The sequence below is a fragment of the Dendropsophus ebraccatus genome, chromosome 5 (assembly GCF_027789765.1).
Source record: "Dendropsophus ebraccatus isolate aDenEbr1 chromosome 5, aDenEbr1.pat, whole genome shotgun sequence".
Classification (NCBI taxonomy): domain Eukaryota; kingdom Metazoa; phylum Chordata; class Amphibia; order Anura; family Hylidae; genus Dendropsophus; species Dendropsophus ebraccatus.
The window spans coordinates 32103289-32119444 of NC_091458.1; the positions used below are offsets into that span (position 1 = coordinate 32103289).

General features: G+C 40.9%; 1 protein-coding gene across 13 annotated transcripts in view; it reads left to right on the plus strand.

Moving 5' to 3' along the window:
• Positions 1–16156, plus strand: part of LOC138792403 (protein mono-ADP-ribosyltransferase PARP4-like) — a 226246-nt gene that overhangs the window by 207727 nt on the left and 2363 nt on the right. For 11 of the 13 annotated variants that reach the window (XM_069969777.1, XM_069969776.1, XM_069969775.1 and 8 more), the window contains 9 exons: positions 968–1012; positions 3706–3789; positions 4332–4427; positions 5586–5669; positions 7108–7191; positions 12703–12729; positions 13948–13998; positions 14083–14185; positions 15752–15884. In XM_069969777.1, the coding sequence (XP_069825878.1) occupies positions 968–1012; positions 3706–3789; positions 4332–4427; positions 5586–5669; positions 7108–7191; positions 12703–12729; positions 13948–13998; positions 14083–14185; positions 15752–15884 (707 nt within the window). The remainder of the gene's footprint in view (positions 1–967; positions 1013–3705; positions 3790–4331; positions 4428–5585; positions 5670–7107; positions 7192–12702; positions 12730–13947; positions 13999–14082; positions 14186–15751; positions 15885–16156) is intronic. The other 2 variants (XM_069969778.1, XM_069969780.1) reach the window with 2 other exon arrangements.

Genomic DNA, 16156 nt, shown 5'->3' on the forward strand with positions numbered 1-16156 from the left:
AGGATACATCTATGATCTTTGCGATCTATGGACTATAAAGTGTCTGCATGCGCACAATAGGATGGTGATGGCTGCGTTATAGAGTTTTTTTGTTTTTGAGTTTTTTTGAGTATTTTGCATTGAACAAGTATATACCTTTTTTACAAGATAAATAAATGTTACATTTTAACAATTTTCCTTTTGGTCAATGAATTATGAAATTATAGGAAAATAAATTTTTCTCATCAGAGTAAGTAGACCCATTACTAACCTCACCCTCCAGTTCTTTGTCCAAAATGGCATCATTGAGCTATCCTAGATCTACATCAAACATAGCTACATCCGCCATAGCTTTCAGCATTCTTTATTTGCCCACATTGTGTTTCAGAAGTTAATCTCCCAATTTATGAGTTTCAAGAAACGGCCATTTCACTTTCACAATTTTGATCAGAATTGTACATCACTGACATGGCAAATAATTGAGAGAAGTTCAGTGAATTGCACAGCCCTACCTGTATCTGTTTTTACTAATCCTGAAGACAATATGCATGAAATAAGAGAAGTATTGGTTAAATATAAATTATTATTCTTTTGCATGGTTTAAGGATGGGATTTCTGCTCCTTGTATATGTGGGGTCAATGGGTCCTAGAGATACTTTAGGTGAATGATCTGGAAAAATGCTAATTGAACAGAGACTAATTTATGCTTACTAGTACTGTAGCTTTTATTAGTCAAGTCAAGGAAATTTAATACAATATAAATGGTTACTGGTTAGTCCACCCTAACATGCAACAAAACTATATATATGTAACTTGGATTGAGAGCGCTTTGCAAGAAGAGCTCACAGTTTTTAAACTTGTAACTTGGTTTAAGAGCTCCCTGTGCTGGGTGAGAGGGCGAGTGGGGGAGGGGCATGGTCTGCATAACGGTGTCTACAGCCCTGTACTCTGACCCAAGAAGTCTCCCTCACCTTTCAAATCTTGGCAGATCCACCTCAAGCTGGGGCTGTCTTCAGAAGACAGGACTATGGAGGTAATCTCTTCATAGCTGTAACCCTGCTATGTGCCCACATATGCCTTGCTCATTCCTGCATGCTCCCTGCAGTCTCTGTCAGCCCTTGTTTCCCATCCTCTCCATTCCTGCTATAATGTGCCTTCACTTACACTCAGCTATACACACTGCTGCTATAATGTGCCTGCACTTACACTCAGCCAGGGGCGTAACTAGAAATAGCTAGGCCCCATAGCAAAATTTTGATTGTCCCCCCCCCCCTTTGTAGTTATGACTACAAAGCCATCAAGTGTAGTCATAACTGCAAACGCTGGTCAGGAGTGCTTGCAATTAAAGAGAAATTTGCAGATCCCAGGAGGCTCGTTCGGCCACCTGTTTCTGCAAATGATGACAGCTCAGGGGGCCCAGTGTATTGCAGGAGCCGACAATGGGGCCCCCTGATGCAGCAGGCCCAATAGCAACTGCTATGGCTGCTACAGTGGTAGTTACACCCCTGCACTCAGTTATACACACTGCTGCTATAATGTGCCTGCATTTACACTCAGCCAAACACACTGCTGCTATTATGTGCCTGCACTTACATTCAGCCATACACACATGCTGCTGTAATGTGTCTGCAATTACACTCATCTATACACACTGTTGTTATAATGTGCCTGCACTTACACTCAGCTATACACACTGCTGCTATAATGTGCCTAAAATCACACTCAGCTATACACACTGCTGCTATAATGTCTCTGCACTTACACTCAGCTATTCACACTGCTGCTATAATGTCTCTGCACTTACACTCAGCTATGCACACTGCTGCTATATTGTGCCTGCACTCACACTCAGCCATTCACACTGCTGTATAGAACGGTTTCTGTCACTGCCCTCCTGCACAGCTCTGTGATTCTCTCTTCCTGATTGGTCCTTTTATTTCCTGTGACCACACAGACCTCTGACACCATTGTTGTTATTTTGCATAGCTTGTCGGTTCTTTTGCTGCTCCTCCTCCGCCTCTTCCTCCTGCAGCAATGTCCGCAGCATTCATAGTTCCTGGGCCTCTCCGATATGTATTATTTTCCGCTTTTTAGCTGTGTTTGTACAAACCATATATACATCTTCATTTCTATATATTATATATAATTAATTTCATTAAAATGTGCACAAACATACTGTATACCTGCACCCACCCAACACTGTTCTACCAGTCATGTGACTGGTTCTTTGTCCAAAATGTCTTCATAGTATGAGTATACCAAAATGTATAATTGTAGCGTATACCTCAGACAGAAGCCTCTGACCTATGTCACTTTATTTGCATACAATGGAATATAATGTGCAGGATACTTTTTTGCAGGTTCCCTCTATACTGTATATCCTAGTTGACTATGATTTTCCATTTGATAAAAAGCACTGTATGCCGGAAAAATGTATGTAGTAGTAGCAGCTCATATTGTTCATCCAGAGTATTCTGCAACAGAACAGGCCCAAAAAAGTGTGTCATCCCAGTGCTCCTCCTGGGACTTGGCCTAGTGATATTCATTGAAAAAGTAGCAGAGTAGAGAACATAGATGGACAGAGATAGAACAAGCTGAATAAAAAGTGAAGCACGTTCCTCAAAGCAGCATGGTGTAAGGTTAGTTCTGAGAGGTTTGCTTAGATCTGGTGTCTTTACCTTTATCATGTGCTGCTCACAGTGAATGACGGCCAAGCACCACAAGTGTCTGTAGTCATTGCTGTACATGTTCCCACTTTTTAGTGAACTGCTAAACGACATATAGATTGCGATGATTGTATTTGCATTGGCGTACTCTTGACTAGGCTTGATCGAACATCTGAAAAAGCTAGGTTCAATCAAACTCGAACCATGCTGGACCTTCCGTATTTGATTGCTGATGTCTTCATGGTCCGATCCGAAGGAGGAGACATCCAGGGGACCGCCTGCAATTCTGGGATTCAGCCTAGGTAATAGGTTGTATCCTGGAATTCCTGGCGGTCCCCGGGATGTCTCTTCCTTCGGCAAAGACCATGAAGACTTCAGCAATCAAATACGGAAGGTCCGGCATGGTTCGAGTTCGATCAAACCTAGCTTTTTCAGATGTTCGATCATCTCTACTATTGACAGCTAAGGCAATTTTTAAATGCACCTAATCTTACCTAACCTTGAATCCAAGCAGTCAAAAACAAATACTTAATTATCATTTGACTTTCATACATACATACTCCCAAGTGTAGCCCAGAGCCGTGTTTATAAAAACCATATATTCATGTTTTATTCCCTATATTATACATTAAAAAAAGAAAAAAAGAAAATACGGACATTTACCCACATCCACCCAATACTGTTCTGTTGGTCAGGTGACAGCTGGTAGTAGTTAGGCCTCCAGTCCTTAGTGGCCACAGAGTTGAGAAATAATTCTATATACCCCATCCACCAATATAATTCTTTGGCTATTCTACATCTGAGTCAAACACATCTACCATAGCTTTGAGCATGTTTCTTCGCACCTCTATTCATAAACCTTTTACCCAATGTATGAGCTCCATTAATTTCACAATTCTGATCAGAATCTTTCTTCACTGACATGACGAATGAATAAGTTTATATCAGTGAATTGCACAGCCCTACCTGTACCCCTTTTCTATTCCTTACAACCTTAGGTAGAATGCATGAAACATGAGAATAATTGATTATAAATCATTGTTGTTGTTATTTTGCATAGCTTGTCAGTGGATTGATTGGTTCTCCTGCACCTCCTCCTCCTGCAGCAATGTCTGCAGCACCACTGAGTACCTGTGCCCCTCGGGTATGTATTCTTTTCTGCTTTTTAGCTGTGTTTGTGTAAACCATATATACATCTTCATTTCTATATATTATATATTAAATTTCATTAGAATGAACACAAGCATATACAGTACCTGCACCCACCCAACCCTGTTCTACCAGTCATGTGATAGCTGGGACAGTAGTGAGGCCTCCAGTCCTCAGCAGCCACAGAGTTGAGCATTACTTACCCCATCCTCCAATTCTTTGTCCATAATGTCATCATTGAGCTAATCTAGGTCTGCAGCAAACACATCCGCCATAGCTCCCATTGCTTTCAGCATTCTTTATTTGGCCCCATTGCGTTTCGGAACGTAATCCCCCAACTTATGAGGGACCATGGGGTTGGGGGTTAATATCACTTTCACAATTCTGATCAGAATCGTACATCACTGACATGGCAAATAAATCAGATAAAGTCAGTGAATTGCACAGCCCTACCTGTATCTGTTTTATTAATCCTGTAGACAATATGCATCAAATATGAGAATAACTGGTAAAAAATAATTATTTTTTTTTGCCTAGTTTGGGTTTACTGCTGCTCCCCCTCCTCCTCCTGGAATCTGTGGTTACTTAGCTGCACCAATTCTCCCAACACTATTTAGCAGGAAGGTCCCTCCGGTATGTATATATTTTTTTGTTTGTGAATTATAAAGTGTTGATGAGGATGATTGATGCAGAGGGCTGCACTGTGTTTGCATTGAACTTTGTACATAACCCAGATTGAAGCCTCTTACATATGTGACTATATGGGCATACTCATACTGTACAATAGAATATAATGTGTCATGTGCTTTTTTTTTGAGTCTTCTCTGTATTGAATAGCCTGGATGTATATGCTGTTCCATACAATAAAGACAAATGTACTGTATGCCAGCACATACTTCCCTGATGGGTGAAATTTACACTATTGTGGTATATGTGGGGTCAATGGGTCCTATAGAGACTAATTTATACCTACTAGTAGCTCTTATTTGTCATTCAAGGTATTATTGAAATACAATACCGTATAATTCACACGTTGTAAGACAATGGCCGTCCTGTGACACGGCCATGTCACAGAACGGCCTCTGTCTGTGAAGTTCCCCCCAGCCGGTACTGCGGATGAACTTCACTGCTTTAGAATTATAATACGGCACATTCGGGTGTGCCTGCGCTCCAATTAACCACTGCAGACAATGTGAAGTGGGGCCGGAGCCGCACTTTACATTGTCTGCATTGTGAATTGTGTGCGGTATACACTCCATCTGGGATTCCATAGGAAACAATGTCATTTGAGATTTTCAATAAATAGCGGCCGGTGCAAACTGCAGCAACAGCTGTTATTTATTGAAAAAATATGTTGTGTGAACGTGGCCTAAATGGTTACTGGTTAGTCCACCCTAACATGCAACAAAACCATATATATATATATATATATATATATATATATATATATATATACACACACATATATATTTGACATTTCCACACATGGTAAACCTAGAAAGTGTATTACAGCTGTATTTAATTAAAAAAAACCAGCAACAATATATATTTATCTTTATTTAATCGTATTATAATAAAATATAGTAATAAAAATACAGACATATGTATACCCACATCCACCCACTACTGTTCTATCAGTCAGGTGACAGCTGGGGTAATATTTAGGCCTCCAGTCCTCAGTGGCCACAGAGTGGAGCATTGGTTCTAATTACTATAATTCTCCTGAAATATCACCTATGTACCCATACACAGAATGCATCATGAATAATTGATTGTTATTCCTCTAAATAGCTTCCTGGTGCTCCTCCTCCTTCAGTCTGTGCTTTACCAGCTGCACCAATGTCCGCGGCATCTTTGGACATCCAGGCCTCTCCGGTATGTATACTTTTCTGTTTACCATGTATAGTTAATTGTATGGTCTTCATGAGGACTATCGATGCTCAGGACCACACTATGTTTGCTGTGTACATCAGAAGTATAGGTCAGAAATATAATTTTAGCACATACTTCAGACAGATGCCTCCGACATATATGATCAGAGATGAATTTATACCTAGTAGTAGCTCTTATTGTTCATCCACAGTATTGTGCAACAGAACAGGCCCAGAAAAGTACAGTAAGTCATCCCAGTGCTCCTCCTGGGACTTGGCCTAGTGATATTCATTGAAAAAGTAGCAGAGTAGAGAACTGAGATGGACAGAGAGAGAACAAGCTGAATAAAAAGTGAAGCACGTTCCTCTAAGCAGCATAGTGTAAGGTTAGTTCTGAGAGGTTTGCTTAGATCTGGTGCCTCTACCTTTATCATGTGCTACTCACAAACGGCATGACGGCCAAGCAACACAAGCGTCTGTAGTCATTGTTCTACAAGTATCATAAACTGTAAGAGTTTGAAAAGTTGAGGTACTCACCACTGCGTCTTCATAAAATAAATAGCTTTAGTCACATAAATGCAGGTACATAGATACAGACGAGTGAATGGGCGACAGCCTGTTTCGCGTGTCTAATCACCACGCTTCCTCTCGGCCACGCTTCCTCCTCTCTTGTAACTGTTCCAAACAACAACTCTTTTAAAGGGGTAGTCCGAACAAAAACCTCTCAGTTATACAGATTTGTAAGTTAGTTATCAGCTGTTGTATGTCCTGCAGGAAGTGGTGTATTCTTTCCAGTCTGACACAGTACTCTCTGCTGCCACCCACTGTCCATGTCAGGAACTGTCCAGAGCTGGAGACGTTTTCTGTAGGAGTTTGCTTTGGACAGTTCCAGCAGCAGAGAGCTCTGTGTCAGATTGGAAAGAATACACCACTTCCTGCAGGACATACAGCAGCTGATAAGTACTGGAAGATTTGACATTTTTTAGAAATAGAAATAAATTACAAATCTGTATAACGTTCTGACATTTGATATTAAAAGAGCACCTCTAGACTATGAGATTAAGGATGGTTCCCACTGCAAGTGGAAGCTGGCATAAAAATTGGGTTGCTAGTTGTGATTTTTAGACATCAAAAAAAGGAAAATTACTGCATTTGGAGTCAATACAATCCTGTTATTTACTGTGAGGATCCCCATGGGTATTGTTTTCAGGATTACAATGGTGCCATATATTGGGTGATACTACTTGACTGTGAATATTTAGGACTAGTTTGGAATTGAAAATCCTTAGTGATTGTCAGCGTATGTTCCTACCACACTCAGCTTATGTACATGCTTCTTTATGAATACCAGCAGTTCTACACAAATGCATTTATTATAACAATAATTGATTGCAATATTTATTATTTTTGCATATCACACATTACAATGGCCTGGGTTACAGGAAGATGCACAGCAATATGATTCAAATAGAGAAATATTCCACAAGTTAAAAAAAAAGAAAAAGCGATTCTCCCAACACATGGTGGTATGTATATTTTCTGCTCAGATTATTTAGTACATTTCCCTTACAGTGTCATTTACAGTATTTTATCCAAACTATATAACACCACTTTGTATTGCAGTCTGTAGGTTCCATTTACTCTGCTTGGCCACCTCTGAACCCGCTTTCTCTCGGCTATTTCTTTCTGCGCACTAAAGGCCAACACTGTACACACGATCCTACTGTATCTGTGGGCTCTATAGATTTGCTTAAAGGCTCATATCATGTGCACCTATGCTTCTTTTCATAGATCCTGTGACTTTTTTATTCCCTTGACAGGATATTGACACAGTTCCATCAATTTCCTTAAGGTCAGATTCACATATCCATAGCCATAGCCCCTAATAAAAGTTTGAATCACCCCCCCCCTTTCTGCATTTTATAAATAAAAATAAATAAACATATTTGGTATTGCCGCGTGCGCAATCACCCAAACTATTAATTTATTTCATTCCTGATCTCTCACGGTAAACGGTGCAAGCGCAAAAAATTCCAAAGTGCAAAATTGCGCATTTTTGGTCGCATCAAATCCAGAAAAATTGTAATAAAAAGCGATTAAAAAGTTGCATATGCGCAATCAGGGTACCGATAGAAAGTACAGATCATGGCGCAAAAAATGACACCTCACACAGCCCCATAGACCAAAGGATAAAAGCGCTATAAGCATAGGAATAGATTGATTTTAAGGAACTTTTATTTTTTTAAAAAAGGTTTTAATTTTTTAAAAGCCATAAAATAAAATAAAAGTTACACAAGTTACATATCATTGTAATCATAATAACTTGAGGAACATGTATAACAAGTCAGTTTTACCCTAGGGTGAACGGTGTAAACATGAAATAACGGCCATTATTTGTCCTAAAATGACGGCCATCCACTAAATTTGAACAGTGTGTGAACATAGCCTTTCTGTGTCTTCAGTCCACTCCTGGTTTTGGTTGCAATATGAGGAACAAAATACTGAGCGAAAATACTGTGTGTGAACCAAGCCTTATATTGTATAGTGTTACATTTATTAATGTTATAGGTAGGGGCAGGGCCGTAGCTAGGGAGGGGCAGGGCCGTAGCTAGGGGGGCAGGGGGGGCATCTGCTCCGGGTGCCGAGACCAGGGGGGGCGCCATCACAGGGAGCAGAGAGAGGATGGCAGTGGATGAGGAAGCCTGGAGGCGTCCTGCCGTCTGTCAGTGTGGGGAGGCAGGGGACGATTTTTACTTGATCAAAAGAGGTATTTCCCATACTGTACTGTCTCCTGGCTGCTGTTTAGCTATAATTTGTGCAAAATCGCAGCGTTTTTACCGCTATTTTGCGCAAATCAGGGCTAAACAGCAGCCAGAAGACAGTACAGGAAAGAGATGGTGAAGGACCTTGACATGTGACTATGATGTCACCGCAGGTCCTGTATGTACACTGCACTATGGAGGGGTCGCATCTAAATCCAAGTCAATCTATGTACCCTGTCCATTCCCTCACTTGGAAATAGCTTACTCAGTGTGAGTGTGCTAAATCCAAGTGAATCTACGTACCCGGTACATTAAATCACTTGGAAATAGCTTATTCACTCTGAGAATGCTAAATCCAAGTGGATCTATGTACATGGTACTTCTGCTCTTTTGGAAAGTGGATCTATGTACCCGGTACATTTAATCACTTGGATTTAGCATCCTCACACTGAATAAGCTACAGTATTTCCAAGTGATTCAATTTACCAGGTACATAGATTCACGTTATAAAAGAGCAGATATACCGGGTACGTAGATTCACTTGGAAATAGCTTACTCAGTGTGAGAATGCTAAATCCAAGTGGATCTATGTACCCGGTACTTCTGCTCTCTTGGAAAGTGAATCTATGTACCTGGTGAGGGGATGGACAGGGTAGGAGGAAGAAGATACAGGTGTTTGGGAAGGGGAGGACAATCAGGGGTGCACAGTGTGGGGAGGGGAGGGGGGTAAAGGGTGACACTTGACTGGGATGGGGAGAGACACATAAGAGAGTTAGGGTCCAGTGTTTATTTAGGGGTCTGATCTGGTTGTACATTATTCTATACTTAACCCCTTAATAACTGCCCTATCCAAATATACATTACATTTATATAAACCTTACCTACTATCTGCAGGGGTAGGGAAGCTTGGCTCTCCAGCTGTTGCAGAACTATAACTCCCATTATGTCTGGACAGCCAAAGTTTTAGATTTGTCCATGTATGATGGGAGTTGTAGTTTTGCAACAGCTGGAGAGCCAAGGTTCCCTACGCCAATCTATAAAGCACCTGTATCTGTATATACAGTGACCATGATACAAGAGTAATTTTTCTAAATTATTTTTATTTTGAATTTGGTGAGGTTATACCTTACTGGGGGTATTACTGCTGTTGTCTCTGCTGTTGAGTGGAGTTGATGGAACCTCGGGAAATCCTAGGCTCTATAGAACTCGAACATTAATCAACCTGCTACATTAGATTGCTGATGCCTTCCTGGTCCGTGGGGAAGGAGGAGACTGCCCAGGTATCGCCTGGAATTCCGGGAATCAGCCTAGGTAATAGCCTAGGTAATATGCTGAATCCCGGAATTCCAGTCAGTACCCGGGCAGTCTCCTCCTTCCCTACGGACCAGGAAGGCATCAGCAATCTAATGCGGCAGGTTCGTGAATGTTCGAGTTCAATCGAAACTAGGATTTCCTGAGGTTTGATTGACTCTACTTGTCAAAGTCAGTATATAGATAGAGAGATTCGGCACTACTAAGGCTAGGTTCACACTGCGTTTTCAGCATCCGTTTAACGGATCCGTTTTTTTTAACGTCCAGAAAAATAGGGTCAGCAACTTTTTTTGGTCCGTTTTGGTCCGCCAAAAAAAACGGATCCGTTTTTTTTTATAATGGAAGTCAATGGAAAAACGGATGCACACAAATGAATCCGTTTTTTGCAATCCATTTTTCATGCGTTTTTTGCAAAAAACGGATGCGTTAAACAGATGCTGAAAACGCAGTGTGAACCTAGCCTAAGGCTCCTATTGCGATGATAGCCTCACCAGCTGCGTGCATTTAGCTGTACTCTTTTATACAGCTGTAACCTTGTGTGGAGCAACAATCGGATTGAGTTCAGCAACAATTCATATAGTACTTGGCAAAGAGGGAAAAAGTCCGAGTGCACTCACGGGTTAAGTAGAAAAATACTTGCTTTATTCCGTTCTTACATGAATATTAGCGTGGTATGGGTTCAGGGGGAGAGGGACGCCAACACCCTCCACCCGGGATGACAGCTGTTTCACGCCTCCTAATCGGCGTTTCTTCAGATCCCGCCCCTTCGGTCACGTCACCTCATATAGTCATATGACGTGACGTGTCAGAATGGTGGGCATTACAGTGTATTTAAAAAAAACATCAAAATGTTACTTATATACAAACAAAATAGTTACATAAATCCAAGACATGTAGTTACAGGAACATACTTAGGTCAGTGCGGTCATTTAGACCCATCTGACCCTGTGCGTTAGTGGCGAGTATCAGACGTGATTCACATTGGAGTAACTGCCGATTGGCATCTCCATATCCTTTGTGGTATATTCGTTTTAGTCCCATGAATTTGAGATCTCTTACATCTCCTTTATGTTTTTCATTCATGTGATCTATTAAACGTGGTGCCCCCTGTCTTGTGTGCAATGACCTAATGTGCTCACTAAACCGCTTATTCATTGGGCGGATGGTCTTTCCTATGTAAAAGAAACCGCAGGTACATATTAAGGCATATACTACAAATTTTGTTTTGCAGCATATCATGTCAGAAATATCGCAGGTATAGCCTCCCAAATTTACTGTCTTACATTGTTGCATATTGGGGCACCATTTACAACTGCCACATTTGTGATTACCATGTAAAGTGTTACTGAGCCAGTTGTCTTTCCTTTTCATTTCCCTGTTGGAGTATTTGCTGCGCACTATGATATCTTTAATATTTTTAGTACGTCTAAAAGTAATCATAGGTTTTTTGGTATATAATTTAGCATAAAGTGAATCATGCTGAACAATATACCAGTTATCCAGAATGGCCTTACGTATGGTATCTGCTAGTGGGCTATATTTAAAAGAAAAAACAAAACGTACCTTTTCATCTACTTTGTTAGTGTGTTTTTTATGACGTTTTTTAGGGGAAAGCAGGTCCTTTTGTTGTTGTTTGTATGCCCTATCGTTTGCCTTCTGTAATGTCGCTAATGGATATCCTCTTATGAGGAGGCGTTGTACCTGCGGTTTCTTTTACATAGGAAAGACCATCCGCCCAATGAATAAGCGGTTTAGTGAGCACATTAGGTCATTGCACACAAGACAGGGGGCACCACGTTTAATAGATCACATGAATAAAAAACATAAAGGAGATGTAAGAGATCTCAAATTCATGGGACTAAAACGAATATACCACAAAGGATATGGAGATGCCAATCGGCAGTTACTCCAATGTGAATCACGTCTGATACTCGCCACTAACGCACAGGGTCAGATGGGTCTAAATGACCGCACTGACCTAAGTATGTTCCTGTAACTACATGTCTTGGATTTTTGTAACTATTTTGTTTGTATATAAGTAACATTTTGATGGGTTTTTTTTTTAAAAAACACTGTAACTCCCACCATTCTGACACGTCACGTCATGTGACTATATGAGGTGACGTGACCGAAGGGGCGGGATCTGAAGAAACGCCGATTAGGAGGCGTGAAACAGCTGTCATCCCTGGTGGAAGGTGTTGGCATCCCTCTCCCCCTGAACCCATACCACGCTAATATGAATGTAAGAACCGAATAAAGCAAGTATTTTTCTACTTAACCGGTGAGTGCACTCTGACTTTTTCCCTCTTTGCCAAGTACTATATTGATTGACTCTACTGCTGAGCGTACCTGTGCATTAGGAGACCGCACCACAGAATCACATTACACTTGGGGTCACACTGGAGATAGATCAGGAAGCTTTGCCTCCTATTTCACAGGTACAGACAGCAGGGAGCGGAGACAACGGCGCCTCCTCAGGTAGCGATAGCAGGGAGCGGATACAACGGCGCCTCCTCAGGTAAAGACAGCAGGGAGCGGAGACAACGGCGCAAAATTGAATCTTTGCCCCGGGTGCAGGAGACCCTAGCTACACCTCTGGGTAGGGGTATTTCAGGGTTTTCTGGGAAAAATAATATGCAGCTGGAATGGACAGAAAAAAAAGACATACTTACTGAGTCCCCATCCCCCACGGCTCCTGCTCTTCTCTTCTGCTCCCCCGGTCTTCTCACTTCTTCCTGCTTCTGAGATGAGTGCTTGCTGCAGAATCTGCCTCCTCAACCAATCACTTGGGGAGATGGGACCCTCCACTCCAACCCAGTTTTGGCTGAAATAGTGACCTAAATATTATGTGTTAATTCAGCCTAACTAAATCAATGTCCATTTTATATACCTGTTTATACTCACGGTATACAGAATTAACTGCATCTTGAGATATTTAAACACAATTATTTTTATATATTTTAGAAGGAAAGAGTTCGGATTTTACATCGGGTAAGTCAAGTAATTTACTTTTGGCTCTCAGGATTATCCACTGTGTTGTTAATAAAGTTTAACCAGTTTTTAATAAATACATTCGACAACTTTGTTATATGCTTTGAGTTTCAGGTCCTCAGTTTTCAAGATCATGATTCAGTATTAGTATCCCTACCCAGTAATGCCACTAGTTGACCATATTTAAAGTCCTAAAGCTTGGTTCACACAAAGTGTTTTTTACCTTTTGTGTTCAGAAGCTTTTCACTGTGAATTGCCATGATTTGTGACGCCATTTTGACGAATGTGCCGTAGGAACAAATGGTGTACGAACCAACAAAATGTTGTGAAAATTACCTCATATCTACAAACTCTAGTGGGCAGTTTCCAACATTTTGTTCTGTTTTACTACTATGTCCAAGTGCATTCAACTAAAAAGTTAACAAACACACATGCAGCCATTTCTAAAAAGAAGGAATAACCATATTATTATCTTTTTATTCTTATGCACAGCCTATATGATTCTCCCCTGTAGATGGCATTTTGCGAGCTCTCTTTCTCAAGCCTGTGTGAGCTGCCCTCCAAGGTTTCTCTCACCTCTGTCCTCTTATCTTTCCCTAGTAGCTAAATGGTTGGAAATGTCTAGTGAATTCTATTTAGTTACTTCATTTTGCATCCAAGAAGCAAATCAACACTTAAAGTGGTTGTGGACCCAAAACTAACTTGTCCCTTATCACAGGATAAGGGACAAGTGAGAGATTGCGGGGGTCCGACCTCTGTACACCCCACCAATCTCCAGATCAGCCCCCTGAATACATGAATACAGCAGGGGGACGGCACATGACCCACGGCTCTATTCATTCCTATGGAGGTGCCATAAAGACCCGAGTGCTGTACTTGAGTACTAGAGAATTAATCTTTTGCTGTGGATAGGAGACAGGTTTGTTTTAGGTGGACAACCTCTGTAAATAAATTAGTGTAATGGTGTCCATAGTCTTTAGCCCCTTTTGGTACCAGTGGTTTGTGGGCATTTAGGACGGTTTTGGACACATACAGTGACCGTAGTGTAGCAACCTGGCCTAAAGCTACCTCAGCTATCAATCCAGCACCCTCCCACCCTTAAAATATCCGCACACTCCATGCCTAGGGTATGTACAGGGGTTGTCTTTGTGAGACATGGAGGTTGGAATTATGTACCTTCACTAAACGCTTATATCATTGTATATATGTATTTTGCAGATGCCTATAGAGACTCCTTCCTGGTCATCTCTGTCATCTCTTCAAAGTCCGGTAAACCATCTTAGACATCTTCCAAAAATATTAAAATGAAAAATGTTAAAACGCAATCTCACTAGTCATATTATTATGTTGCAGGAAGGATATTGGCAGCTGAGCCCAGAACTCGGTACATTATTACACATCAATGTCCAGTACCTGACTGAAGATTATCTGGTTAAAAAAGGCATCAGATCTCTGGGTGGGTTACAGTGAGCATACAATCCATCTCTATGCATACTGTGTCTGATAAACTAAGTGTTGTTGTGACAATACTGTTAATATAGCTTTGTGTTTTGTTTTTTACATCAATCTATATTTTAATGCCACCATATAATGCACTGGTAGTATTTATAGTGTTTAATGAAAAAATTATAATTCATAGTTTTGTCATCTTTTTTTCTCTTCCAGTGTAGTACAGTTAAAATGACTATGTTCACAGATCCCTTATTTTTTCCAAACAGATCTACTGGCCATTGGACACCAATAGAGCCTAATGGACCTATTACTGTTACTGGGGTCCATTTGGTTTACAGTATGGTGCGGCACAATTTATCGTGCCTTGTAAAGCCACTGCAAGAGAGCGCCAATCGTGCTTTTTGTTGCTTGTTTGCGTTCGTACTCACCAACATATTGGCCCGCCTAAAAGAGCAGAAGATAGCAGACCTGGGGACCTCATTAGTAAATCCAACAGGGTCCCAGATTGTGGCATCTAAGTTAGAAAGAGGAAAACGCTAACCTCTTTTGTTTAACAGCTTAGATGCCCTGGTCCCTTTGGATAATGGCTGGGATCAGAATTATCATGTTTGAATGATTTACAGGGGCCTGCCATGCAGACCTGGACTAATTATACGTGGTTCTCCACTCAAACATAACTTTTGTTATGTTGCTGCCCATGGTGAGACTAACAATTCATTTCATACATGTTATTATCTATTCGGTCTCTTTCCCCCAGTTCTGAAGTGCTGCTTTCTGCTGAGGACACAAAAATCTGTGTGTGAGCTTTTTCTCTGTCTCCCCCTTCTCCCCCTCTCTTCTGAGAAAGATGATATAAACAAGTCCCTGGCAGGCTTTATCTGCAACACTGTAGCTTCTTTCTAATGCTGGGAGGGTATTCTGATGTAAAGTTGCTAATGAACACACTGTGATTAACCCTGTCAGCATTACAAAGAAGCTATAATGTTGCAGATAAAGCAAGTCAGGCACTTGTTAACATCAGCCGTCTCAGAAGGGGGGGGGGCAGAGAGAAATGCTCATACACAGATTTTTGTGTCTTTAGCAGAAAGCAGCAACTGAGAACTAGGAGAAGGAGACTGAATAGATAATAACATGTATGGAAGGAATTGTTAGTCTCACCATGGGCAGCAACATATCAAAAGTTATGTTTGAGTGGAATACCCCTTTAACGGTCCCCATATACCTTCAATAACTCATTCACTGAAGGCTGAATCTGCCATGAGCAGCAGCTACAGATGACAAATAGATGACATAGAAGGTGTATGGGAACCTGAGGGGGCCAATTTTTTGAAATGACAAGGACACTATAACACTTGTAGATCAAGTCCAGTGGGGATCTCCTGGTGCGGTCATTCACCTTCGGTAAAAAGTCAGCTTTTGCAAAAATGTCATTCTTACCATATCAAAGGGTTTTTTTTACATTATATACACACTTCTGTTTTTGTGTGTATCAGATAATTATATATTGTACATGGTGTTGTGAGCCAACTACTTTTAACGACTTATGATTTCTGTTTTTTTTCTTTTATAGGTCTCAGAGGGATAGATACAATCCATAAGTTGATCGCTACTCTCCTGGTGCTGCAGATAATCCGTGTCCACAACATACTGAGCGAAATTAAATTCAAAACTTTGATGAAGTTGGACCAGTCCGTCCCTAAGAGGTACAGCTGCCAAACATCGCAATAATGTACACTACTTTAAGTAACTTATAGGTCTGGAGAGCAGGATCTCATCACCTCCCAAGCTACAGTGTAAACAAGCACCCATCTGCTAGAAAAAAAAAAATTCCAAATATTTATTTCTCTTTTTCTTTAAATGTTTATAAGGGCAGCAGTTCTAGAAATTTACTGTACAGAAGGCATGATGCCTTCAACATTAGATAATTGCATAATTCTCCTATGGGAGTTGTACCAGCACAGAAAGGATTCTTTAC